This window comes from Colossoma macropomum, unplaced genomic scaffold (assembly GCF_904425465.1).
Source record: "Colossoma macropomum unplaced genomic scaffold, Colossoma_macropomum, whole genome shotgun sequence".
Classification (NCBI taxonomy): Eukaryota; Metazoa; Chordata; class Actinopteri; order Characiformes; family Serrasalmidae; genus Colossoma; species Colossoma macropomum.
In genome coordinates, this window is record NW_023494804.1 from 14,087,492 (window position 1) to 14,115,386 (window position 27,895).

The following is a 27,895-nucleotide window of genomic DNA, read 5'->3' on the forward strand; positions in this document are numbered from 1 at the left end:
CCAAGACATGAATATGTGAATATGTACATATGCGAAGCGCCTGAGGAAACATAAAATCAGCTGTTATTTACAGTATATTATAAAATAGATATGAACATTTGTACAAAGATGCATTATGATACAGAGTGGAGTTGTTGGTCACATTAATGGTGGTGGTGGGGGTGTCTAAGTTTCATCTAAAGTGCAAGGTATCTACTGTGGCCTACTGCAGAGCACCACAGATACGGGGGGAAAGGCGGTTTCAATTTTTTTAAATTACTGCCATTGTTTTACCCATTCTGTAGTATTAAAATAGAGACATAATATAATTGAACATAATTCATAGGCCTATGGCTCTACCTTTACCATGATCAGCACAACAAAAATGAACATTACTTCACCTCTGCTTAATTGGTTTAATGCTGTGCCGATTTTTAGATAATTAAACCACTCTCTGCAAGTTATGACACTCTGCAATTAGATTAACTGTCATTTTGATGGCAATATTATGTTTGCAGTGAGCACTATACAGCAAAACAATGAAATGTCATTAAATGATAACCAATTTCTTCAAAACAAATGGGTGTCTGTTAAAGACATTTAATTAAATGCAACAGTTAACATTAAAAAGGGAATTCCACCATTTTTCTCAACATTTCTGTGCAATTTATCTTCGAGACACTCTTTCAGAGTTGTCTGATGTGAAACGGTGCATTGTAAAGAAACTTATCAGCTGAAATTGATAGGAACCAGGGGTCACGATGTCTATGTCGCAAACACAGTTATTTTATTTACCATCCAAAGCCACCAGTGAACCTACAGGTGTCTTCTGAGGTTTTACATAATGTTGATAATTGTAAACTAGTGATAAATCTAAAAAATGTGTTTCCTTTTTCAAGATAAGATAATCTCTTCTAGAGAAATTTGCCAAGACAGCATTGTTCACAGTGGTGCTGATAGGAATCAGACGTCCACCTTAAAAGCTTCCTCGGGGAATGAAATTACATGAAATGGTTACAAAAACACTGTCTGGGGCCTGAGACATTATTTTACAACAGTTTTGAGAAGGTTTTGTACTAAAATGTATTTTTAAAAAAACTACCCATGGTGGAGGGATACATGCAGGATGCTGCAGGGCAAAATAGTCCCAGATTTAGCACTATTTCACCATTATCAACAGTATATATTAAAACTCATAAGACCTGTGTAGGTTCACTGGTGGTTTTGTATAGTAAATAAAATGTTTATGTTTGTGCTGTAGACATGGCGACCCCTGGTTCCTATCACCACCACCATAAAGACTACTTAGACTTAGAGTCTAAGTTTCTCTACAATGAACCGCTTCACATCTAGCCATTCTAAATGACTTTGTTTACATCTCACCTACTGAATTATGCAGAAATTTAGACAAATCTGAGAAGTTTGGGGGTGGCTTTCTGGACACTCACTCTCAGAAAATGAAAGATACTGAACTGTACATTTCCTGGTACAAACACTCACTGTGGCAGTAACCTTAATGGTATGTCTTCAGTTTCTTCACTTTAAGGAAAAGAAATGAACCAGATTCCATTGCAGGTATATTTTTAGGTTATATTGATTCTACAGACCCAGTCTTGACTCCAGGCTATTTTTTAATTTATCTCTATTTGAACAATCTCATTTAATCTGCACAACTGGACCTTAAGGACTACGTTGTACCATTTACATTGTGTGTCCTAAAAATGGTAGTGGTAATCCTAGTTATGTATGAAGCCCGACTGGTGATGTAATCAAGACAAAGATGAGCCCTGATTTCAGTTTGAAAAGACGGCATTGTGTTTACTTAGATGTTTGCATGTTGCCATTACAACACGTACAAAGAGTGGCAGTAACCAAAGAGCACAGAGTGGAGACTCTCCGAGAGTGAGATATGAGTGAGGTATGAAGACCGGTACAGCAGGCACAACCAGACCAGCCCTGTCCACACCAGTACTCAAGTGAATGCATGCACACACACATTTTTTCAGAACTATCGGCCTCCTGCCCCCTCAAAACTCACATACATATGGTTCTGTGCAAAAGTCAGAGACCGCCCTACAGTTATTTAATTTCCAGTCAACACAGCCATTAAGCACCAGTTGTTTCTTTTTCAGGAGATATTTCTGAGGACGTTAGATCTGAGGCAATCCACTGAGGAGTTTCTAAAACCAGAGTTCAGAATAAGATACACAGAAGATGGGACTCCTAACAACAGTGCAGACCTGATAGACCACCAAATCTGTCACTATCAGATAAACAGGAGAAAATCAAGCCCCACTCTTGCTTCAGATCTAAAAAAGTCCACGTTTCTGTCCAACCTTCCACAACTCAACACTATGAGTCTGAAAGGATGTGTAGCTGTCAAGAAGCCCTTACTGAGAAAAGGAAAGACAAAAACAAAGAAAGACAAGAACAATGGACAGACCACCCCAGAGTCCAGACCTCAATTTCACTGAATGTGTTTGAGATTACTTGGATTCTGATAAGCAGAAAATGCAACCAACTTCTAAGACTGAGCTTTGGAGGTGTGGAAAAATCCCTGCAGATTTCTCTGAAAAACTGAAAGCAAGACTCCTGAAAATAACAGAAGCTGTAATCAAGGTGAAAGGTGGACACAGTAAAAACAGAAAAAAGTGATATATTTTGTTGTTGAGGCTTCTTAATGGGTTAATGGGTGTTTTGACTGAATGAATGAAGGATGTTCTCTGACTCTTGCACAGTACTGTAGGTGTGTATTCTCTCTGATTTAACACACATAGATTACATAAGTGTGAAATACACACACAAAATACACCATACCGTTTCAGTAACTGGGCAGTGTGATGGAACTAACATTTGAACTTTTCTCTTTTTTAATATTTTATTTTCAATATTTCAACACAACAGAAGGCATCATGAACATGGAAAGACACAAAAGTGGAAAAGTAACATAGGAAACATTAAAAGTAACAGATAATAAGGAAAAAAATAAAAAAGATAAACAAAACAAAATAAATAATTACCACATTGTAGAAAAACAACAGTATAATTAGTTGATTCTCTCCATACATTTTGGATGCGGGTTATAAGCCAGAGGCCTCTGAATTTGTTACAGAGTGCTGGCTGGACTACATTTCTGCAAGTGAACGGACATTCCAAGCAAAGCAGGCATTCTTATAATGGGCTTGTACAACAACATCACCAAGTTATAATTAGAGGCGTTAGACATGCTACCAAATCAGTAATTTTCAAGTAGACTATGTTGTCATTTGAATATGTTTTATTGAAAGTTTTCCCAGAGCTATAAACAGTCTGTAAATGTACATTAGGCCTTCACTATAAACAACAATCCACTGTGAAACAGATTGCTGGATTAAGCCCAGAGGTGCAGTGACTAGTTCCATTACTCAGGTCCATGTACTTAAGTAAGATTATGAAGGATTTTGAAGTCCCAAAAAAAAAAAAATCCTAAAATGAGAAGAAAACTGCTTAACAAAAATCCATTCCTGAGTCATTCTAAGCAAACTGTGCCAAATGTTCACGCTACTCTGCGTTTTCAAGTCTTCTGTAGTTTTGATTACATACTGTGCCAAAAAAATCAGACTTTCCCACCTCAGTAACCATTTTATTCATATAAGAGGCAAAATGTCATATCACGATACTTCAAGACGTTTTCTATGATACACGATATGTCAAAATATTTTTAATCTTTATTTAGTTTTAGTTAAGTTAGAATAGAAAAAAGTTAGCCCAGGTTTTAAAAATACCATCAAAAACTAAAATAACAATAAATAGTGTTGTATTGCCCTGCTCTAATTCTTGTCAAATAACAATTGTTTATTTGTCATACCCTGTCATACTGAACTTGTGACGAACGGGCTTATGTTGGGGTAAAATATTTCATTCAAATGGCTGCCATGCTCCTTTTTATTAAGGTTATACCTTAATAAATTAATGTCAGTTAATGTCAGTTACTTTAATGTCAGTTTTTGAACAGTGAATTACATGACATTTCTGTGAATATTGCAAACATTTCATAAGAAAACTGTTTCTTTATCCAATTTTTGTGCGACGGGGTAGATGTTATGCTTGACACACCCGGTTAAGGAAAGAGAAAATAACAATTTATAAGAACTTAACAGTTCTTTAATTTGACTTCTGTTAAAGCTTAAATGATGTCACTTACTCTGCATCAAGTCACTTAATGTGATAGTATAATATTTTATACAAACAATTATTTCTTAATGTCTTAAAACAGTTGCATGCAAAAGGGCGCCCTTGGTTAAACGACTTTCTAAGTGTAAGTAAGTTAACACATCCTCTACAGAGATCTTCTGCACATTTTAATGCACAATTTATTTGCTGAATTTAACATATCAGGGAAAAAATATAAAATGTGGCCTGTGCAAAAGTTATGGCACATACTATATTCTATGTTTTCTTTTTTTTTCAATTTGTTAAACTCAGCAAATTGTGTGTTAACATTTAAAGAGAAGTGTCATATTTAAGTTTGTTCCCTGTAGAGGATGTGTTAACTTATCTTCATCTTAGAAAATCAACAAAACGTCATCTGACAGGGAGTGTCCAAACTTTTGCATAATGTAGAAACAGATACACATCTGAGCATGGCAAAGATCTGATGTTAAAGCGATTTTTATTTATTAATATTTGAGATGGAACTTAACTTTAACTCCCTGACTGTCTCTACAGGTGTGTAAAAATGCCCATATTGCTAAAAACCCAAAAAGAAGTGGAATTCCAATGATTTTTAAAAATCTCTTCATAAATAAATCAGAACCAGACGTCTAAGGCATTTAATGCCTCTAAAAGCTTCACACGTTCTTACACAAAAATGCTTATGAATACGCTGCCAGATGCCAGAGACAAGCTTTTGGTCTAAAGCATATTTGTAAAAGCCATTCATGGCAGTGCAGCACATGCAGGGAGTTAAAAGGCAAAATAGTCCCCAAAGAAAACCTATTTTTCAGATTTGCCACTATTTTACCATCATCAGCATTACATATAAAACTGTGTAGGTTCAGTGGTAATTATGGATAGTAAAAATGGCTAAATTTGTATTGTAGACATTGTGGCCGCTGGTTTCTGTCATCACCACTGTAAAGAAATTAGAGTCAATAAGTTTCTCTATAATAGTATTTCATATCAAACCATTCAGAATTACTTTGTTTACATCTCAACAACTGGATTGTGCAGAAAATTTTGAAAAGTCGGTGGACTTCTCCTTTAAACATTGTATCGAATGCTGTGGACTCAAAGGCACTCATCTCATAGACTGACTAAAAGAGGTTCCACTGCAGTCCTAAAGGGAATTCACTTGTCCTTAGACCTGGTATTTTTTTTTACTCGAGCTGTTTTTAGGTATTTTATTTGTACATGTGTCGTTATTTAATGTAATACTTAATTTAACTGAATTGTATAGTACTTTTATGCGAGTATGGTTTAGGCTAATCCGCCCTCTGATAAAACTGTAACTTTAGCAACAGGTAAACATAACGGACTGTAACTGCGCATTTCGTCCGCTAGAGGCCGCTGCTCACTCAACTTTCAGCTCCAGTGAAACTTCCTTCAACTGCGATAATAAAGCTACGCAGGCAGGCGAGGAACATAAGAATACTCCACGTATTTTCTTATACGCTCTCATCTTTGCAATTATGTCGACTCAGCGATGATGCTCGCTTTCGCCTGGACTATCCAGATGCGTTTAGCAATTTCTTCATCAGGTGCTGCTCACAAAGCTCTTACAAAGACGCTGACTGAAGAATAACAGCGCGCGCTTCGCAGAAAAAGACTGCACTTGAAAACGTCCCTGTGATAAAGGATTTGTTCCAACGATGAAAACCAACGTGACCTGCAAAGGACACTCGGATGTGCCTTAACACGTTTTGGACGACCTAACTTACCGGCTTCGGTGGACGTCGCTTTTCAAACAGCCCAGCAGGAGAAACAGTCAGTCAGTCAGTCATGGTGGGGAATGGAGGGGTGTATGCGGTGAAGAAAAGAAAGAGACCCGTTCAAAAAATGTATGTCATTTACACCTGATATTTAATGTGTGGTTTAGTAGACAAGCTAAAGTTGCCAGAACTGAAAACCGCCTTCTTAATGTCCTTGAAATTTTGCAGTTTTTGACACAAATCCAATGTGCTAAAATATCCAATGCTAAAGTGTCTATTCATTTTCGTGTTTTTCTATCATACAGCATGAGGAGAAAGTGGCAAGTGGATAGTAGAGCAGCCTGCAGAGTATTATGGTTAAATATCTCTCTAATAACACACACTTCAAAAAGATGGTTCTACAAGGGTTCTTTAGGAAAGGGAAGGGCTCTGTTTAGAACCTTGAGGTCTATATAGAACCGTCTCATGCTTGAATGGTTCTTTGCATGGTGAAATGGTTCCTCAGATTGATGGAGAATGTGTTGCATATGGTTATAAATAGAACCTTTTTGAAAATGGTTCAAGATAGCAGTAAAAAGGGTTGCCACTATTTTGCCATTATCAACGTTACATAAAATTTAGAACCATTACAAGTTCAACATCATAGCAATAGAAGAACCATTTTTGGTGCTATATAGACAACAGCATGAAATAGAACCATTCCCTTTACAAAAGAACCCTTGAAGAACCATCTATTTAAGTGTGTAGCTAACATAAAGATGATAGGCTATTTCCATCAGATAGGTTGGGCTACATTTTTGACATTTTAAGCAGTAAATCTGTCATATAAATGTTTAATGACTAGAAGAAATTCTCTCTCTCTCTCCCCTCTCTCTCTCTCTCTCTCTCTCTCTCTCTCTCTCTCTCTCTCTCTCTCTCTCTCTCTCTCTCTCTCTGTCTCTCTGTTTCTCCCTCCCTCTCTCTCTCTCTCTCTCCCCCCTTTACAGAGACATGTTCAAACCTGCTTCAGAAAAGTTATTCTGTCTGGGTTGTAATTTAACGCATTTATAAAGACCCTTTTCACCACAAACAATAAGACACATTGCTTAGATATAGCAAAATACAATATCAAGATACTTAAAGACAGTTTCACTACTTATGAAAAGTACCACAATATTCAGTTTTTCTGATGTTTGATAAGTAAAAACTGACAGAATGCGCCAGTGGTGCTACAAAAACACTACCAGATTTGATGTGTAACAGATCACGTACTGCAATGCACCACATACAATTACATGGGACTCTTATTGTAATGAAACTTGCAGTTGTTCAGTGTTCAATACTGACAGTATCCACAATAGGCCTAGAAAAAACTATTGACATATTTAATTTGTAACAATAAGATAGAATATTATTACGTTGCCCACCCCGGCTTAAATGTGACTATGGGCTGTGATATGTGAGTACAGTTTCTGGTAAAAGTCATATTAGGAATATTGCTTTAAGCTAATATAAGTCCTCTTAATTCACCAGATGAAAGACCATCCACTTAGTATTCGTCCTTTACTGATGAGCTTATTGTCCTTGGAAAATCTAGGTGTTGTACAGGCCATAAGCCATACCAAGATTGCTTTTTTAGACATTTAACCTGAAAGCCACTGATCTATTAGTGTCACTAAGAAGCATTGAGTTCTGGTCCTGGCAAGCTGAGCTCCTGCACAGTTTGGTGACTTCTAGAGATGGTAGATCATTTATCAAAGTGTCTCGATAGTGGGTTGATATCAGCAGAAAAATCTCAATACCAATCAGTCACATTATGTGATGCTATGTTGTTAGCGAGGTACTCTTTTCTGTAGGATATAAGAGTGAGTAATTGGATGTTAATCTAAAGTGAAGTACTTAAATTAAAAATCATTAGTTCATTTTATGGCTTACTAGTTCAAGAACAAAATATCAGATAAGTATCAGCCGATACCCATCAAAAAAAGGGGGTATTGTCAAATCTCTGATGATCTCTCTGCTCAAACCTACTAAACCTGCTAATTAACTGAGTTGGGTTTCCAGAAAGCATCCTAGGACAAAGATGAATCTTACGTTGTGGAGCGAGCATCACATTGAACTTTCCCTCCTGCCGTTTGAGATGATCTTACTGCTAAATGCTTTTGCGAAGCTGAGCCCTAAAATATTGAATCAGGGAAGTTTGAGCAGGAAAATCATCAAAATGTGTTTGGCCTTCCAAGGCTGTAATTGTTGACCTCTGGTTCAATTCCTTTTGTTGCAGACTTAATGCTGTGAACCATGATGATGCAAAGTCAACCCCCTCTAAGCGCCACCGGAATCGGCTAAATGGGGAGCTGGACAAGCTGACGGCACTGTTGCCCTTCTCCGAGGATGTGAGAGGACGCTTAGACAAGCTGTCCATCCTCCGTCTCAGTGTGGGTTACCTTAAAGTCAAGAAGTTTCTCCAAGGTAAGTTGAAAAGAATTGTGGAGTAATGTTGTATTAGTTGGTGGTCGCTCTGCAGTCATGAGCTTAATGAAGTTCATAATATCATTGGTTCTACTTTTGCCACTCTGGCTGCTGTCTTTCTCATGAGGAGAGGCTCTGCTGTGGAGAAATTATCTGATTTGTCAAAAGCATCAATTAAGTAACTCAATGTGTATAATAGGATTGTAACAAATACCAGAATTTTGACTTTAATACTGATACCAGTATTATGTAGTAGTGTAGTATCACAGTGCTCGATACCAAAACAATAGAAGGCAAAAAAATTTAAACACTTCTTATTGTCTGAACACCCAGTGTTTTTTGTTATTGTTGAATTTTTATTTTTTTTTATCAATATAGAACTCTTCAAATGCAAAATAAATCAAATGACTAAAAATATTATTTAAATATGACCTCGTTTAACGTGTCCTGACTGGAAAGTGAGACGGGAAAATGCTGCATAGCCTAGTATTCAACACCATGTTTAAAACAAATGGATTATACCTTTCTGCTAATTCTGCCAGTGGGCACTGGCAACATCATTTTAGTTTTAAAGCTGCACTATGCAAAATATTTGAAGAATTTAACAAAGTTTCATTACTGAGTCAGGAGAAGAAAAAAGTATGCATCACCTTGTAACGCCTGAAATAGTCATTTAATAGTCAGAGGGATTTTTTCAGATCTCACAGGAGTTTTTTCACATCATACGTTTCTACGTAGTAACGTCTCACACACAGGCTTAAAAAGAAGGTCTGGCTTGATGTTTAGCCCTCAAATGCAAATTAACATTATACTAATGAAAATATGATGGCAGTAATAGATATTTCATTTATATCATTGGAAAACACATCCTTCACCAAGTTTCTCTTTGAATATGCTTCTGCATGTTGTGTGCAATTACGTTTTTACACCAGAGAGGTCTCCAAATCCCCAAATCGTACATAGTGCAGCTTTAAATGAATAAAGAATCAAAAGTGTAAAAATTTAGAGGTGCACCACACTAGCATATTTTCATTACTTACTATTAGCCAAAGTTGCAACAGAAATAACATTATTTGCTCTTTAACAGGAGAAGCTGGCTCGTTTTAAATTTCTGTCCCACTTGACCTGAAAAAAAAACATTTAGAGTGAAAGCAGTGCCTAAATGTGTACCAGGGTGTACAATATCCAGTCTATTTGCGATATGTTTATAGAGAAAATAGCAATGATGTATGACAAAAGGTTGTTGAGGTGCACAAATCAGGAAATGGTTACTAGAAAATACCAAAACAGTTGAAAATGCCCATTTCCACTCTCAGTTTAAAAAAAAAGATGTTAAGAATCTGCCGGAAAGAGGACGTATGTCTACACTGACCCCAACTCATAGTGAGGAGGATGGTTTGAGTGGACAAAGAATCTCCAAGGATCACAGATGGGGAACTGCAGAAATTAGTTAGGTCTTGGGCTCAGAACGTCTTCCCAAACTACAACCAAACACCACCTATATAACCACAAGTTGTATGAGGGGGTTACCAGAAGAAAACCTTTGCTGTCGGGCCCAGCAAACTCAAGCACCTACAGTTTGTCAAACATCACTAGAACTTTCAGTGAGACTGTGTTCTATGGTCATATGAGACTAAAATACAGAGTGAATACAGAGGTTTTTGGCAAACACCAGAGGCGAGTTTGGTGTGGACACAAAGATAGCCATGCAGAAAAGTACCTCATCCCCTCTGTGTAGTATGGTGGTGGATGTGTGATACTGTGGGGCTGTTTTTCTTCCAAAGGCCCTGGACAATTTATTCAGATACATGGTATCACAGACTGCATCAAGTACCAGCAGAAATAAATCAAGACCTGAGTGCCTCAGCCAGGAAGCTTAAACCGGGTGGATCTTTCAGCTGGACAATGATCCAAAGCACACCACAAAATCAATGAAATGAAAGTTCAAAGGAATGTTTTTTACATCCTTCTTTTGCTCACGTTTACCAGGGGTGCCAATATTTGTGGCACTGTAAATAACAGAGGTGGGAGAGGCTACACAATTTACACAGTCACACCAAAAAATGTTCTATGTGCAATATGCTAGGCTGCTCACAGGTAGAAACACGTCCAAACGTTTAATTTAATTTCATAATTACGTTCACCTTAACCGTCTACCTAGCTGTCGTAAGTGAACGTAATGTGTCATTAGCTCACTGCATAAAATCAAACTTCTTTTTGTCATTTTATATGTTTAAACATCTAAGGTCATACGCTTGAGGAGGACAATGCATATCACCATGATTTGGGCCACAGAGAATACAAATAAATCAAAACTTCTTACGGAATATTTACCAACATGATAAGTCACATGGGATTAATATTACCTGGAGTCATTTCTACGGTTTGTTTTATAGCGGGTATCCAGTATCCTTACTGATGAGGGGAGCATACAGTCCATAAAAATGACTAACAAGGCAGATTTGGATGGGCCTAAATCACAGAGAAACACCAGTGAAAATAACACCATTTAAGACTAATCCTGTCCGAATAATACTAACTAAATAATACTAATGGTTTGTTGTTGGGAGATTTTAAGTTCGATGATGTTAAGAATCCATGAGAATCTCTTTTCAATTTGATGTAGTGCTGTGCAGTACATGAAACAGTTAAATAAATAAAAAAAAATTTAGAGTCCAATATGGATGTTATACTATTAATGTGTCCTGATACCTAGTTTATACCTAGTTTAATACCTAGTGAGGTCACTTAGTAGCCACTACTGCATAGGCAGCTGTTTAAGTAGGCAGCATTCTGTCATCGAATTTTATAAGACAGATAAATGAGAAGCTCTAGTTAGGCAGCAATGACGTTTCTGCTTGTTCGTGCCCACTGCATGTAGATGCTCACCTTGTCTTTAAATAACCTTTATTAAATATATATTAAATGCCACTGAACTTTAAATTGTAATAGATTTTGCTAATTCTATCCCAAACCTTAAAGGAAAATTCCACCATTTTTCTTTTCAAACTTTTTGTAGAATTTAATGTTTAAGACGTAAACAAAGCCATTCAGAGAAATTTGGTGTGAAATGCTCCATTCTGTAAAAAACGTACATTCAGAATTGTTCACAGTGCTGGTGATAGGAACCAGACGTCCCAAGCATTTAATGCCTTTAAAAGCTGCCTCAGAGAAAGTTATCACATGAAATGGTTAAGTATACATTGCTTGATGCCTGCAAAATTTTACAGTAGTTTTGAGAAAGTTACATTACATTTATGGAGGAGAAGCACAAGCAGGATGCTGTGCAGCAAAATAGTCCTGAAAGAAAACTTTTATTAGATTAACTTCTATTTTATTATCAACATTACATATAAAAATGTATTTGACACGTATAAGTTACCTGGTCATTTTAGATAGAACGTGGCCATATTTGGGTTGCAAACATTCTTAACACCACCACTGTAAAGAAATCACAGTTGGTAGGTTTTTAAACAGCACACTATTTCATCCCATCAGTGGTGCTACATATACATTACTCTGTTCCTTACAAGTTGGAAACATTCTGAGAAAACTATGCCAACTCTGCTGTATAGGCAGCTCACTGATAGATCAGATGTGTATTAACAATTTCATACTAAACCGTTCTAAATGACTTTGTTTACATCTCAATGATTGAATTATGCAGACATTTTTTAAAAATGGTCCTCCAAGTGTCTTGTTCTTGACAACATCAAACTTTTCATTCCTTTTTTGTGCTAACCGATTGAGATGAACTGGAGAGTAACTGCCAATGACAGGTGAAAGTCACTGGCTCTTTGGTAATCACCTCATTGTAGTAATTGGCTCTTTTGATACTTATGTGAAAGCTGCTTGTTGTTCTGCTTGTTATTCTGTATTTTTTATTATGTATTTTTTGTAGTAAGCAACCTTATTAAGTCCATCAGAAAGTTGACATAGAATCACAAGTTCTGCCCTTCAAACCAGTTGCATAAAGTTGCATGTCATTATGTAACTTTAAGTTCCGCTGCTGGTTTAGCTCTCTGGACGTTTTTGATGCCAGGAAACACGTTCCTCTTGTAGGCCTTGAATTTAAGCTGTATCTTAAAAGCTATTTGTTTATTGGCTCCTCTGCGTCTCCAGAGGGTAAATCCCTCTGTGCTGGAATGCATAGTGAAGGCGGAAGTTCACTGATGGAGCTCAGCATTAGCGCAGAGCCAACAGTGTGAAATGGATAGGGCCTCTAGTTCCTTCTCCTTCAGGGAAAACCTGTCAGACAGGTTGGCTAATTTGCTCATTATTTTCAGGAAGCCTATTTTTCTCTAGAAAAGATTTGAATGGGGAGGTAAGTTTGAGTATGCGAATATGTGAGAGTGTGCAGGTATCCTGTCCAAGGGCATTGCTACGATCTAATGACATTAGGGGCTTAACCCAGACCTTTTCTGTAAAGGAGGTCTGTGTCTACCAAAATTTGTGTGAAGGAGATTTTATTTGTTTGTTTGTCTATCTGTGTATTGATCAATGATTTTCAACAGGTAAACACACAACCTTTAGCCAGTTTTAGACAACAATGAAGACCCTAGGCCTCGCTGGCAGATCACCTCACAGAAAGAATGCAGAACCTACAAATGAAACATGGACAATGTGAATCTCTCTTAGCTTTTTAGTTTTTTTAAAGTCTACACATTCTATAATTACATTAACATTCATACCTAATAATTGGTGTTCCTTTAGGCCATGTTTTCTGTACACTGCTGAATGATTTTCTATTTACTATTCTGTAACACTCCACAAATTAGTCAGATGCTAGTGGATAAAAATGAAGGTTGACTTCAATAACAGTAGGGTTTCCCAAAAACGTAGTGCAACAGGCCCAGGTCCAAACTGAGAGTGACGCAGTCATGCTTGGATATAAAAGGAGCATCTATGAAAGGCCTGGTCCTTTAGAAGCAAGGATGTGTTGAGGGTCTCCACTTTACCAAAAACGCATAAGCAAAAAATCCAGCAGTTTAAAAATAACATTCCTTAATGTGCGATTACAAGGATTTTAGGTATTTCACCCACTACAGCACATAACAACATCAAAACATTCAGGAAATCCAGAGAAATCTCTGCATGTGAAGGAAAAGGCCAGAAACCACAACTGAATGCTCATGACCTTCAACCCCTCAGATTCTTCTCAGGCTGTAACTCATCTGAAATGGGCTGGTGCACAGTGTAAATGGGTACTGTGGTCTGACAGGGCAACATTTCAGATTATTTATCGGAATAATGGAAGCCGTGTTCTCAGGGGCAAAGAGGAAAAGAGCCATCCAGATTGTTACCAGCATAAAGTTCAAAAGCCAGATACTGTTTTGTTGTGGTGGGGTTTTAGTGTGTAACATGAATTTCTGTGAAAGCACCATTAACACTGAACCCATTTTGAAGCAACATATTATTGCCATCTTTTTCAGGGACACCGCTGCTTATTTCTGCATGACAATGCCAGGCCACATTCTGAACATTCTGAATGACGGTTTACAGTTGAAATATGCAGAAATTTTGAAAACTCAGTGGAAATCCCCTTCAAGAATAGTTTCTCCATACCTGTACAAATGTGTTATTCCATAGCCAGCAAGAACCTGTTCCATTACCCACGATGAAAAGTGAAAGACAGTGTTATCTTATGGTAATTACCCATGAAGCTCTATAAGGTACACTGAGCTTTTTTTTTTTTGGTAAGGGTCACAGTTAGCAGTCTTTAAGCAAGGCTAACCTCATCTACTGAAGTGTTAACATCAGTTTCAGCTCAGATTTGAATTTCAGTAAGGGTGCCTTTGTGGTAAATTCTTCAGCTACTGTATGAAGCTCACTGTCCAGGTATCGAGCAAAATAATTATATATTTTAGCGAAGCTTTCAGACAGAAATTTGTTCAGGTCAGCCACCTTGGAGTTCTTTTTGTGTCGTCTGTTGGGCTGTTATTTTCAGGTCTTGTTTATGTCTGGCCCATTGTTTTCATCAGGGAGAGCTACGTCACCTGACATCCAAAGGGAGTGTTATGTGCTGAGATTTCTCTGTCCCTGAAGCCTCGCCTACAGAAGTCTAGACAGTATTTCATAAGCCAGAGCTGAACACGGGTACTCATGAGGCTAAACTGTATCTCAGAAGTGGATGCTGTCAGCTCAGAAGAGTAACTGTTGTTGCTGTAGAGATGGCACAGTACAACGTTTTATCCAGTACTGACAGGGATACTGAAACCTTGGGTATCAGTTGATACCAATTCCTTTATTTTTTTTTTCTTAAAAAAGTATCAAGCTTTAAAATAAGCTGTTTTTAAAACACTTGTTTAGGCACTCTCTACTGACCTACAAGAAGAAATGAATACCTAACAACACAGTTAAATTATGAATTTTTTATTTTGTTCTTTCTGCAGGCCCCCTAGTGGCCTTTATACCAGCAGAATGGAAATTAGCTTTGATGTTTTTAATTAATATAAGCAAATAAAATATTTTCCTCAAATTAACCGTGACACTGTTGGCTCTTTGTGTGTAAAATGTTGTGACTCTGTTGAGCTGCTAGTGAGCAATGTGGGGTGAAAGGAGAGGGGTGAGAACCCCCTGCATCAGCATCAGAGGCAGTAGTTTTCAATCCTAATGTTAGTTTCAAGTGAGGTCTTTTTACACCAAGTTGATTTTAATGCATGAAAATGCAGATTATATTTTTAATGCACTGAAAATTTCACTCTGATATGTTTTCTTTATCAAACACTCTCACAAAGAAGACAAAGACGAAGAAAAATGGATCCATTGTATAAAAGGGGGAAAAATGCTTTGGACTTACTGTAAAAAAAACCCTGTGTATTTAAATGAGGAAAATATCAATATTTACCTACGATTTGGTCCCAGTTTAACAATTTTTCAAAATTACTTATTGTGCTAACCCTGCTAACCCAGAACTGTGAAGTGTTTCGGAATCGTAATGTTCATTACTCAATGCTTTGTGATCGCAATGTGGTTACTATGTAATGTGTTGTAATGTTTTGTAATCATACTATTTTGTTTTGATTTTTTTTATGATCAATTTCTTTTAAGGTTTACTTTATGTATGTATATGGCTGGGTCGGTCACACCACCTGACGTTTTTAGGCATAAATAACTTAATTTTATTCTGATGCAGCGGATATGAAGAATGTTTTTGCAAAGTTTTGTAGTATAATGTGATATTTCATGTATTTATTGAATTGTTTAATAGGAAAATGATGGACCTGACCCAAATAACTTTGGGTTTCACCACTCTGTTATGATCAGTTGCATTAAGTAGCAATAGAAGTAATCGCATCGTGATATTCTGTCCTTATTGTGGAGACCTGGGCTGCAGAATACTGCACTAGTCCACGATTAATTTCAAAATGAATGTGCAGTCTAGAGCTACTTTGGGTCCATATTATAGAGTTTTATTGATTCAAAGTCATTGTTTCATTTTCTCTTTTTAAAGTGAATGAGCAACAATGAGCCAGATGTTTTGTTGAAGATGATGTGATTTTGTTTGTACTAGGAACTTTGAGGAGCAGTGATGGGAAAGCGTTATTCTGTGATAACAATGGAAGGACAGCAACTTCAATAGATGGGGTCAGCTTCTCCGAAGGGGATCTTTTGCTGCAGGTAGCTGATGACCTTCATCCAGCGCTCCTTGAACAGACAATACAAATCCTATTTTGAGATCCGTCCACGCAGACGGCCCTGGCTCTCAGTGATCAAAATGGCTGTGTTGTGTCTTTTCCCTCACAGGCTCTCAATGGTTTTGTGCTGGTGGTGAACACTGAGGGCTGCATCTTCTACACCTCTCCAACTATACAAGACTGCTTGGGTTTCCACCAGGTAGGTTTTTAAGCAGAATAAGGCTTCACAATGTGTTATTGTTAACTGTTATTGCGATATTGGTCTTTGCAATACGGAAGGCCACAGTATGCAAATGAGACCTTTAACCTGCTGACTGACCAGCTCCTCTCGGTCTCTTCACACAGTCAGACCTTGTTCAACAAAGCATTTATGAGCTGATCCACATTGATGACCGCGCTATGTTCCGATGCCAGCTGCACTTTGCCTTCAACCCAAAGAGTACTGGAGATGGTAGGAGCTACAGTATGCTTTCAACAGCATACTTGACTCTATTGACACCTTCTGTCATGTTGTGCAATGCACTGAACAGTTAAACACAATCTGATTTTTTCTTTGCAGTGCAGAGTTACAGTCCTCAGCATCTTCCCCCAGAAAACTCAGCTTTCCTGGAGAGGAACTTCTGCTGTCGCTTTCGGTGTCTTTTGGATAACTCTTCAGGCTTCCTGGTAAAACCTAATGTCGAATCGGTTGTTTGTTGTCCGGTTGAGCTTACATTTAGCCTTATATCAGCTCTTTGGGACACTCACTCACTTTGGGACCCATACTGGAGCGGTAAGCGGTGTGTAGGGGGAGCTGAGTGGTGCAATTGTGTCCGGGACGAGGAGAGGCTGTTCAGAAAGATCAGAGCGTCTGTATTCGTTCTTGATCCAGGATCACTCTGATGCTGCTCTGTTCCATTAAGCACATACATACTGCGTTAAAACACAAGCATTTGTTTACCGTCAGTGGTTTTGTGACTTGTGAATGGCCTGTCGCAGTGGTATCGAATCATATCTGTAAAGGGCCGGTGTGGCTGAAGGTTTTCATTCCAAACAGGCAGGAGCACAACTGATTTCAACTGTTTAATCAGTAGGTCTTGGTCTTCAAACAGCTGATCAAGTGCTTGTTTGGAATGAAAACCTGCAGCCAAGCTGGCCCTTTTTGGATAAGATTGGACACAACTGGCCTATTGTTTACCAAATGTCTCAGTAGTGACTGTTTTAGTAATGACAATTTTAGTTTATTTTGAGCAGAACTCAAAGATGCTAGCCAGTACATGACTAGCAAAACACAGATTTGTTGTACACATACAATCATAATATTTTTCATTAAACCACAAAAAAAATTGTTGAGTAGGGACAATTCTTAAAGTTACACACTGATTTTCAGACCATGTGGCTATGAGGGACAGGGATGCAGTCTCACTTCCTGCTCTAAAATGCGAGAGTGTGGCTAAAATAAGGCTCCACCTATGGAATAAAATGGTTTCGGTAGTGACATGAAAACTTAGGACAGCATTTTTTTTTCAAAATTATAAATCTATATTTAAGTATTATCTAAGTTAAAATTTAAGGGTTAGAGTTTGGGCAACCTCCCAACAGAAAGTACCCCATAAGTGATGATTTTCTATATATTTAGTTTATTAATATCTCAGTTAATCTTAAGTGAATGTTTAATTGTTTACTTTTTTTTGCTTAATTTACTGTGAGATTGCAGTTTACACAAATTCTGCAGAATGGTCCAAAACACCCACGAAAGAGATTATTTAACAATGTTGTTTGGGGTAAGTGTTTGATATTGTGATGCAGCACACTCATAATTCCAGTGCAGAAAACTATAGAAGAAAACATCCAAAACATTTCTTGACCGATCATATAAACAGTAACAAAATATTGTTCAAAAGTTTTAGATATCTGATAAAGTTAGATTTGCATGAATAGGCAGGGCTAAACCGCCGTAGGCGAAATAGGTGGAAATATGTAAATGTGCTGGTTTTGGTGACATTACAAAAACAATGAACACAATGTGGACTGTACGTTTTGAAAGTTCAACAATGTTTATTTACATCAAACATCATGTTAGTTTTCCAATAAGTAGTGATTTTATGTGTTTATTTGCATAATCATCTCCAAACCTCTACTTGTGGCAGCCCAGTGTTATTTGTAGTTATCATTCAGGACCTGTTTTAGCCGATCAGTGCTTTGCTGAATTAAATGTGTTGGATTTGGCCGGGGATATTGTGGGAAAATTTGGCCCCAAACCTAAGCTCTGAAAAAAAGAAAATCTTGCTTTTTACTGCATTATTGTTTGTTTGATTTTTAAAAACTCTTCTTAGGTGCCTAAGACTTTTGCAGAAGGATTTCCCCATAAGCCAGTTATCTATTTCAGCTCATTTTCTTGTATGCAGGCCCTGAATTTTCAGGGGAGGCTGAAATATCTTCATGGAGAAGACCACAATGTGGAGAGAAGCTCGTCAGCTCATTCACAACTCGCTCTGTTTGCAATCGCCAGCCCTGTTCAGCCTCCAGGCATTCTACAGATCAGGACCAAGACCCTCATCTTCCAGACCAAACACAGGCTGGACTTTGCACCACTGAGCATAGACACCAGGTATAACATAAGAAAGAACTTTTGAGTGTTTTGTGTTGATTATCAAGATGTGTTTGCTTTGTTTTTTTATCGTTGCCTCATTGTAGAGAGCAAAAGAATGTTGACTGCAAAAAAACAGTAAGTGTATTGAATCGAGACAGTAAGTGTAATAAGTTCATAGCCCTGTTTACACTTTTAACATCTGATCCCTGTGATCACTGTGACAGCTATGCCACTTGATCACTTCTCTGGCTTTTTCGCCAGCCACAAGCCACTTGTCTCTATTTTTCTCTGTGTTTTATAAAGTATATATATAAGGCTCCACTCTTGCTACCCCCCAGAGCCCCTAAGGTGTTTGCGACCCCCGGATTAAGAACTCGTGACTAAGATTAAACTTCCACCACCAGGTGGAACCCAGTGATGATACCTGTGCTTGTGAAAGTTTATTTTTGACTTTTAACATGTCGTATTTCATTTTAAGAAAGGCTTTTTGCAATGTTTTAATCGTCTTCTGTATTTCTGCTCTAAGGGGGAAGATGGTTTTGGGCTATACAGAAATGGAATTGTGCACGAGAAGGTCTGGCTACCAGTTCATTCACGCTGCTGATATGATGCACTGTGCAGACAATCACCTAAGAAGTATAGTGCCTTTTTTAATAATAACTTAAAAATGAAAATGTGCGCATTCGTTTGCAAGTCAATGTATGCCTCCTTACTGTTGTACAGGGCACTGAAGAAACTGATATTCTGTTTCTTTCTGTTAGTGATAAAGACTGGAGAAAGTGGATTCACCGTCTTCAGGCTCCTGACTAAGAACGGAGTGTGGGTCTGGGTTCAGGCCAATGCCAGAGTGGTGTTCCAGGGAGAGAAGCCTGAGTTCATAATAGCTCGGCAGAAACCCTTAACGTGAGTGGTCATTAAAATTTGAAAGAATCCATGTGCCATTATCAGTGCCATAAGCATATTTTAATGAATTGTCCCATCTGTCCAGAAATGAAGAAGGTGAGGAGCATCTACGTCAAAGACGACTGCAGCTTCCCTTCAGCTTTGCAGGAGAGGCCGTCCTGTATGAAAGTTTGGAGGTGCCAGAAATGCAGAACAGTTTACCCAGATCCACAAAGAGGAGGAGATCTGCGCAACAGAAGGACCTGGACCCTGACTCATTGCTGGGTTCCTTACTCAGACAGGACCATTCTGTCTACATCCATCCACCAGAGCCGGAAATCCACTGCCCTCTGGACCAGGCCTTCATGGACAGTCATGCCCTTCTCAGTGTCCCTACTGATGGCTGGAGGATGGACTCTCTGGAGCCCAGCTTTAATCAGGACTCCATGCTGAAGTCCCTAGAAAAGATCCTGGGGAAGGAAAGTGCAGAGGGAGCTCTGAAGAAGCTGGAGGTGGACCAGATGCAGCTGAAGGAATGGGAGGATGCCTTATTGGGGATACATCTAGAAAAAGGAGATGAACCTACTCAACTGAATGACATTCTGGCTAATGATGTTTTCTCGTATGTAGAAGAGGCTTTGTTGAAAGAGACCAATATGAACGGCTATAAGCAGACCAAACATCAGGAAACAGAAAAGTGGAAAGACGCAACTTCAGGTGTTTCTCAAAGTGACCCTATGGAGCTGCATCAAACCTGTATGTTGCCTGAAAAACCCATGAAGGTCCATCAAACGTTCAGATGTTCAGGCAGGTTCACAAATTCAAAACCAGGTGCTTACAGGTTTGAAGACCAAAGTACATTGAATAGGAGAAGCATGAATGACTCTCATGGGTTTCTGGATCCACTGCACTCAAGAAGTCTGGGTGAGGGCATCAGCTGTGGTTCTAGTCCTGCCACTGTTAGTTTCCAACTTCCATTTCATCCTCAGCCTGAATCCACAAATACCTTGAATCTACGTTCTTCACGGAGATCTCAATTCACAGATTTTGGCTTATCAAATGTTTTTCAAAGCAGTAAAGAAAATCCCATGTCACAAAGTCAACATCCAGTGGACCCGAGCATTTCACAGCCATGGGAAGATCAACAGGTTGATCCTCAGATGTTCAGTTATGGTCAAAAGGACTCTTTTTGCTATAATCCCACAGCATCACAGCACATACAGAAGGGTCAGTCACATACAACATTTAATGTGCAGGACAGAGTTTCCCATGACCAAGCTAAGAACGGTTCTCATACATCCACAACACCACAGAGCTTAGAAGGCCTGTACAGTAGCTGCATGGTTAAGATGAGTATAGCAGGACAGCTGGACAGCCATGGGCCTCCACTGTGACCGGTTTCAGCTATCTCTCCTAGTATATTCACTATGTTATTGCAGTCTATAATGATGTCTAGAGAGATACCACATGTAGCCGTATATATCTGTGAGACGAATCCTGAAAGGCCTCTATTGAAGTATATGACAATTACAGCAGTTCAAAAGTCTGAATATTAGAAACCCATTGGAGTCATTTATTCTTCTCCTACAGAAACAACAGTGACGTGGCATCAGATTCAAGCCTCTTTGCATGGACCCTCTTATATGACAGTTGGACAGTATATCATTTGTTACCCGATATTGCTAGGACTGTTCAATTCCAGACATGTTGGGACTGACTCTGATTCAGATTCCACTTAATGGGAATCCAAGAGGTGATTCCATACTCTGATTCACAATTCCAAAACCCATACATAAGCCCTGATATATTCTAAAAACTGAAAAAAGGTTTTAAAAGTAAAATAGATAATAACATTTTATAAGAAAAATGTTTTTCATCATTACAGGGACATGAAAAAGGAAACATAATTAAGAAAATGGATAAAAAACTGAGGAAAATGACCTCAAAAGATTTACACACGTTTACACACATAACCTCACACGCAAAGGCTTAAGTAAGACAAAAGTCTAAAGAACATAAGCAGGCTTAAACTCTAAATGTTCCCAAACGGTCCCTTACCAGTTATATGCTGATAGAAATACCCAGTTCCAAGTCCTGCACCACACACTGTAAAACATAATAATTGCTTAATTATTTGGTTTGCTTTGTTAAAATTACTAGTACAAGTCTAGTAATACATAGTATGTCTTGTATAATTTTAAGTCACTAATGTAAAGTTAAGATCAGTTAATTGGTCCTACAGAGTCTTGTGCCCAAGAAGCTTCCCAGCACTGTTGGTTTCTGTTAATTAACTCTTATTTTTATTTATTTATATATAATTATTTTTGCAAAATGTTATTGTTTGTGTCATAGCATAGTCAACTAATTTAAGTTTACAGTGCAGGCTGCCAGCATGTGTGGTAGGAAAGGTTGGAGATGCGCATAAGCAAGTCCTTATCTAATGTCACACCGTCCTTCTTAAGGAACATACCACAACCCTCACAGGAGAAATATATTCTTAAACAAAGTATTCTACATTAAAAACATTCAATTTTGGTTATGGGCGATAATCTACATCCCTGCAGTGGGAATTGACAAGTAATTCAAACTTTAAGGGGTTAAACAGTGCTAAAACAAACCAGAGTTGAAATGCTGGTCAGACTGACACGGCAACTGACCTGCACAAGACCTTCAGTACAGTTCTCAAACATTCGCCTGGAGGAGTCGAGTGTGTACACAAGCAGATACATTATGTATATCATGATTACAACAGCAAAGCTGAATGTTTCTGAAACACTTGTTTAACGTTGTTTAAACGTTAAACATCATCAGCCATTAATAGCCAATCCTTAACCACATCACATCAGTGGTTCAGTGTAATTTTAATATATTCCTGGTCAAATTGTAAAAGCAATACATAGTAATGTACCCGCAATATGGTATTTTGTCCATAGCATGCAGTCCATTCTTACATATAGGCTGCTTAACGTGAGTCATCAATGTATCGTCCATTCTTTCCAAAAAACACAAAAACAACTTTGTATTGAGATGTAAACATGTGACAGGGAAAGATACAAAGATACAAAGGCATCACATCTGGAGTCAGCCTCCCTAGAGCCACTCATTCCCTCAGGAGTATCCACATCTTTATTAGACATCTTCATTCAGCAGATGATAACATGCGCACATGTTTAGTCAGTTTATCTGTCTGTATGTTTCTTATTCTGTAGTTAAAAAGCTATTTGTCTCAACGCACAAGTGAGGGTTGAATGATGTATGAGTGCTTTTATATAAGCGTGATGTGTGATTGGGTGTTTTTAGAAGATTTAGGGCTGATATACCTCGCATGCTAAGACATTTCCTATTGCATCATTTTTATGAGTGTGCTTTATATTGAGTATATGTTGTAGTAAAGCTGCTAAAATCTCAGCATTTTTTAAAAGGTTTACTAAATTGACACAGACTTTAAAACTATGGCAAAATGGATGTTTTTATGCTGTTTTGAAGAATTTATATGAATTTGATAAGCGACAGGTCATCGACTCTTAACCATTTAATCAGCTTAGCATGTCTGTATATCGTCACTGTCCAAAAAAAATAAAAAACAACTATCTATTTTTTCTGATTTGCATTTTTCTACACCACTTGAACACAGCAGCTGCCCTTAACGTCAAGTGAAAATGTCATGATGATTGGACCAACAGAAATGCTCCAAAATGATTTGAAGAAAATCTTTTTACAGTAACTTAAATTAAAAGTAAAGAACATTTTGTCTTAACAATCTTAAGCCTTTTTATTAGATGTATTTTTATAAATAAATTTTGTATTATTTTCTGTAAAGTGCCTTGAGTTGATGCTGTCATGAAAGTGTGCTGTATAAATGAAATATAATGTCAATAATAATAATAATAATAATATTATTATTATTATTATCTTGTAAACTTGCAATTTTAGAGATAATTGTTTGTCTTTGGGCAGCGTCAATATATTTAAACAGGGAATTTACTAACTATTACCATTGTATAACATTGTATTTGAACTCATTTTGGTCATAACAACCTCCAGTAAATGATTATATTTCATAGCTACATGTAGGAGAAATGTACTGTGCCTGTATAGTTGTTTGTGTTTTCATTCAGCTGGTTGAATATACAGCTTACACTGCAGCTTTAATGATAAGCATTTCATCCATTCAGACTTTTTATTGTACTATCACTCTGAAGTGATTGTAAAAGTTTGCACATTTGTGCAACTTTTATGAATATTATGTAATTGTATTACTATTTTATCATTATAATAATATTATCATGTTATTAGTGTCCATTTCTGTAAATACTTTTGTAAAGCTTTGAACATTTAAAAGAGGACGTTTTCAGCTAAGCAGGATTACTTTACAGTGATTTTTATTCAGTGTTTGAGCTGCACTAAATCTAATGAACCAGGCCTAATTATGCTCACATGTCCATAATACACTCAGGAAGGTCAGAAAGGTACAGTCGTATGCACAAGTGTGGATGGCCAGGGGGTGCCTTAGGTAACATTAAGTAAAAGTTAGCACATCCTCCACAGAGAACATTTTAATGCACAATCACTGTGTATTTGCTAAATGTAACATATTGGGGGGAAAAATAATGCCTTTGCAAAAGTTAGAGCACATTTTATTTTTTTATTTATTTCCAGTATGTATTCCCACTTGACTTGTGTAATTGCCCTGCATCCTTTCTTCCTCTCCCAGAACACCATCATCACTGTGTGCGCGTGTGTTTGTGTGTGTTGTCCTGATCTCTCTGTGCCGCCTCTATGACTACAAACCGATACAGACAACACGTCCTTGATATGCAGGAAACAAGCACCCTTTTCTCTCTCTCTCTCTCTCTCTCTCTCTCTCTCTCTCTCTCTCTCTCTCTCCCCCCTCTCTCTCTTTTGTCTCTCTCTAACTCACTTACTTCTCTTTCTCACTCTACCTCTCCCACTCACTCACACTCTATCTTCTTACTGTGCTGTAAAGCTTGGAACCTCCCATATTACACCATATTATAAAGCTCTATTAGGCCGGTCCTGGGGGTCAGTGTCCAGCACAGTTATGATGTAATTGGTCAAATACACCGGAGTCAACTTCTCTGTTAAATGGCAGGTTTAGTGTGTGTGTGTGTGTTTGAGTAGGGAAACTACCATAAACCGTATATAACACACAATAAAATGTATTCAAAACAAAATACAGTTCCTAAAACAAGGACAGAAAGACTCCTAGCGGGCTACAAAAGTGTCTGCAAGCTGTGATATGCCAAAGGGGGAGTGCGACGTGGGATATTCTCGGATTCACGCCTGGTTGAGTGGTCGGTCAGGAGTCCTGGGTCTACCAAAATTATGGACTGTGACTCCAAAGGTCAGTGCAAATACGTCAACGTTTATTAAGTGAATTACAAACAGAAAAAAGAAAAACTGGATGAAAACGAAAAGTAAACGAGTTCTTTCATAGAACAAGTACTTAGCTTGGTCCACACGCTCTGCCCTGGCTCAACCTCAGCAGAGGAACTTTTTTTGTCTTGAGGTCACGAAACTGAAGAGACTTCCTTCCAAACTCTTGTTTCAAATAATGAAACTCCCCTGCTAGGCTGACCTCCCTGTGTATTTATACCTCTAACCCTGCCCAGGGTTAAACCTTTTAACACGAAGGGTAAGTACTCAGTACACATAGAACAATATTAAGGTAACTACTCCCCACCATGTTTAAAACTGACATGTCATCAGATCTGTACACATTCTACAGGTAAGTATACTTTTACATGGCTAACACGGACAATGTTCTTCCTTTTCAGGGTTGCTGACGACGGGATCACCCCCTCTCCCCGTATGGTCGTGGGCCCTTACAACCTGGATAAAAGAGGATGATGGCAGTTCCCCTAGGAGTCTCAACAGACCACATCAAGAGGTAAGTACATTTATGTGAACATACGTTGCACATGTGTGTCATGTTGGTGATGAGCTGGAGCCTCTAGCTTCATCACAGGGAGTCAACAACTACTGGCCTATTAGAATTTCTTGCATTTTTTTTTCATGTGTTTTTTAAATTAATAAAATATAAACTAACTGTGAATTAACATTTGCAGGAAAAAAAAAAAGTTTTTGCAGAGGCTGTGCTTCTATCTTTTCACTTCAAAAATCAACAAAATATGGCATTTTCCCAGGGGTGCTTAAACTTTTGCATAGTACTGTGTTATTTCATAGTATATATCTTAAGTATTATTCTAAAATGTGGAACACAGTAAAAATAAGGAAAACCATTCAGTTAGTGCCTACTGACTCTGCTGCTGTGAGTCCTCCGCTTTAGTTTATTTCACAAATTTTAGCGGCCCTGACACAATCTATCAGAAAAAGTTTCCAGTTTCCTAAGAAGCCTCTGGTCTGAATGGGGGATTTATTTTGGAGGAAAACAGAAATTCAATACTGCAATCACAATCTGAGGCAAGCTCACTTCTCTCACGCAAGAAACCTGATGCTCTACAAAGTACAAAGAAAATCAGCCTCTAAAAAGGTGACTGACACTCACTGAGCACTTCATTAGGAACATCTACCTTGTTTCTACACCCATTGTCCATTTTATCAGCTCCACTTACTATATAGGTGCACTTCGTAGTTCTACAATCACAGACTGTAGTCCATCTGTTTCTCTGCAAAACACACACTAACACAGCACCACCACATCAGTGTCACAGCAGTGCTGAGAATGATCCACCACCCAATTAATATGTGCTCTGTGGTGGTCCTGTGGGGGCCTTGATAATTGGCAAATGGGTAAAGGGTGGGATAACAAATTACGCACAGAAACAGATGGACTACAGTCTGTAGTTATAGAACTACAAAGTGAATGATATGGTAAGTGGAGCTGATAAAATGGACAATGAGTATAGAAGTAAGATTAGAGTACAGGAGTGTATATGACCTGTTTTACTGCTCAGATTTGGAGTTAACTTAGCAAGTTTTGATCTCAGGCAGTGGTTTGGGTGATCAAAGCAAAGCTGGTTTTGGTATGTTTTCATCATCATCTTTCCTGTGAGTCCTCAAGAAGGCACTCTAAAAATGGCTGAAACCTATTCATGAGCACACACCTCTAAAGCCACACAAAAGGCGTCTTTATTGAACATGCATTTTTCACTTGTCATTTGTATTGTGAGCTTAACTATACCTTGCAGGTCCCCACCCTCAGAGTGCTTCCAGTGGGTGGAGTTCTCTCAGACAAAGGGATTTTTTTGTGCTGGCAGAGCAATGCTTCCCCCTTGTGGGGGTTTAGGACATTACAGTTGGGAAGGCCAGAGATTCTCGGCCTCAGTGATCCTATATAGCCATGACTCTGCTGGTGGTTTTATAGTTGGTATAATCAGGGCTGTTTCTGAACATTTGGGGGCCGTTTCATTGCAGTTTCATTAAAAAAAATCTCACTGAGCTGCCTAGTGGCTTGGGGGTCCTAAGCGAATGCTAATAGCTAAAAATGGCCCTGGGTACAATCGCAGAATCTTCTAAAGAAACATGCTGCATCCGCAGATATAGATACTGGACCAACAGAGAGTGCACTACTGAAGCCACCAGTGAAATGTGTAAATAAGCCATAGACTTTTGTTGATTTCCACCCAATTTTAAAGTTAACCTGAAATCAAATATTGTTTTACCTTGTTACTTCATGTTCCTGGTCATATTAAGCAAATTCGTCATCTGTAAAATGTCACATAGGTAAAAATAATATGAACCAATAATAGGCTTCTCCTCCCCCTCCCACCACCTATCATCAAGTGAAACACTAAACTAGCTCAGAGAGCCTCCCTGATATCACATTTTACTCAGAAATATGTCACAGTACAGAAAAAAAACATTCTGATCGTCAAATTCTCACTGGGCCTCATTCACCTATGTCATTCACCAAGTTTTTTCTTAAATTTGTTCTTGAGAAAGGTGCTAAGAAATAGTCTACGTCAGATTCATGATGTGTTCTTAAAGCGCAGAACTGTTCTCACCTTTTTGCTCTAGAGTGTGTGTAGGTTCTGTTCTTACCTAAGAACAAATCCCAAAAAAGAACACATTGGTGAATATCAGAATCTTCGTGAAAACAGCATAAGTGGGTTTAAGAAAATATTTCTTCTTATGAACGGTTGTGAGGATAATGATTTTAAAGATATTTTTCCAGTGAAAACAAAGGCTTTCTCAGCACATCCGAAAAAAAAGCGAAAAAGCTTAGTTTTGCACTTCACAAATGAACCTATCACAGTCTGGTATACTAAAACATGCTAATTATAGGAATAGGACATGGCACTGTTCTTTATGTTGCTATGTAGAATGATGGCATTAGTTATCTAGGTCTCGTAGTTCGTAGTTCGTACAGTTGTATGAAAATGTTTGGGTGCTCCTGGCCAAATGACCAGGCTTGTTGATTTTCTAAGTGAAAAATAAGTACGTAACTTTCACAGAGAACACACCTTTGCACAGTTCAATATAAT

The 27,895-nt window shown here is 38.1% G+C and overlaps 1 protein-coding gene across 1 annotated transcript; it reads left to right on the top strand.

The window, feature by feature from the left end:
- Nucleotides 1-5,572: 5,572 nt before the first annotated feature.
- Nucleotides 5,573-20,982, top strand: LOC118824949 (aryl hydrocarbon receptor-like). The gene is made up of 10 exons (XM_036595438.1): nucleotides 5,573-6,017; nucleotides 8,149-8,336; nucleotides 15,850-15,956; nucleotides 16,083-16,172; nucleotides 16,319-16,424; nucleotides 16,533-16,639; nucleotides 18,361-18,563; nucleotides 19,072-19,181; nucleotides 19,307-19,448; nucleotides 19,534-20,982. The coding sequence occupies exons 1-10, from the start codon at nucleotides 5,959-5,961 to the stop codon at nucleotides 20,819-20,821; spliced, it is 2,400 nt and encodes a 799-aa protein (XP_036451331.1). The 5' UTR covers nucleotides 5,573-5,958; the 3' UTR covers nucleotides 20,822-20,982.
- Nucleotides 20,983-27,895: the final 6,913 nt, after the last annotated feature.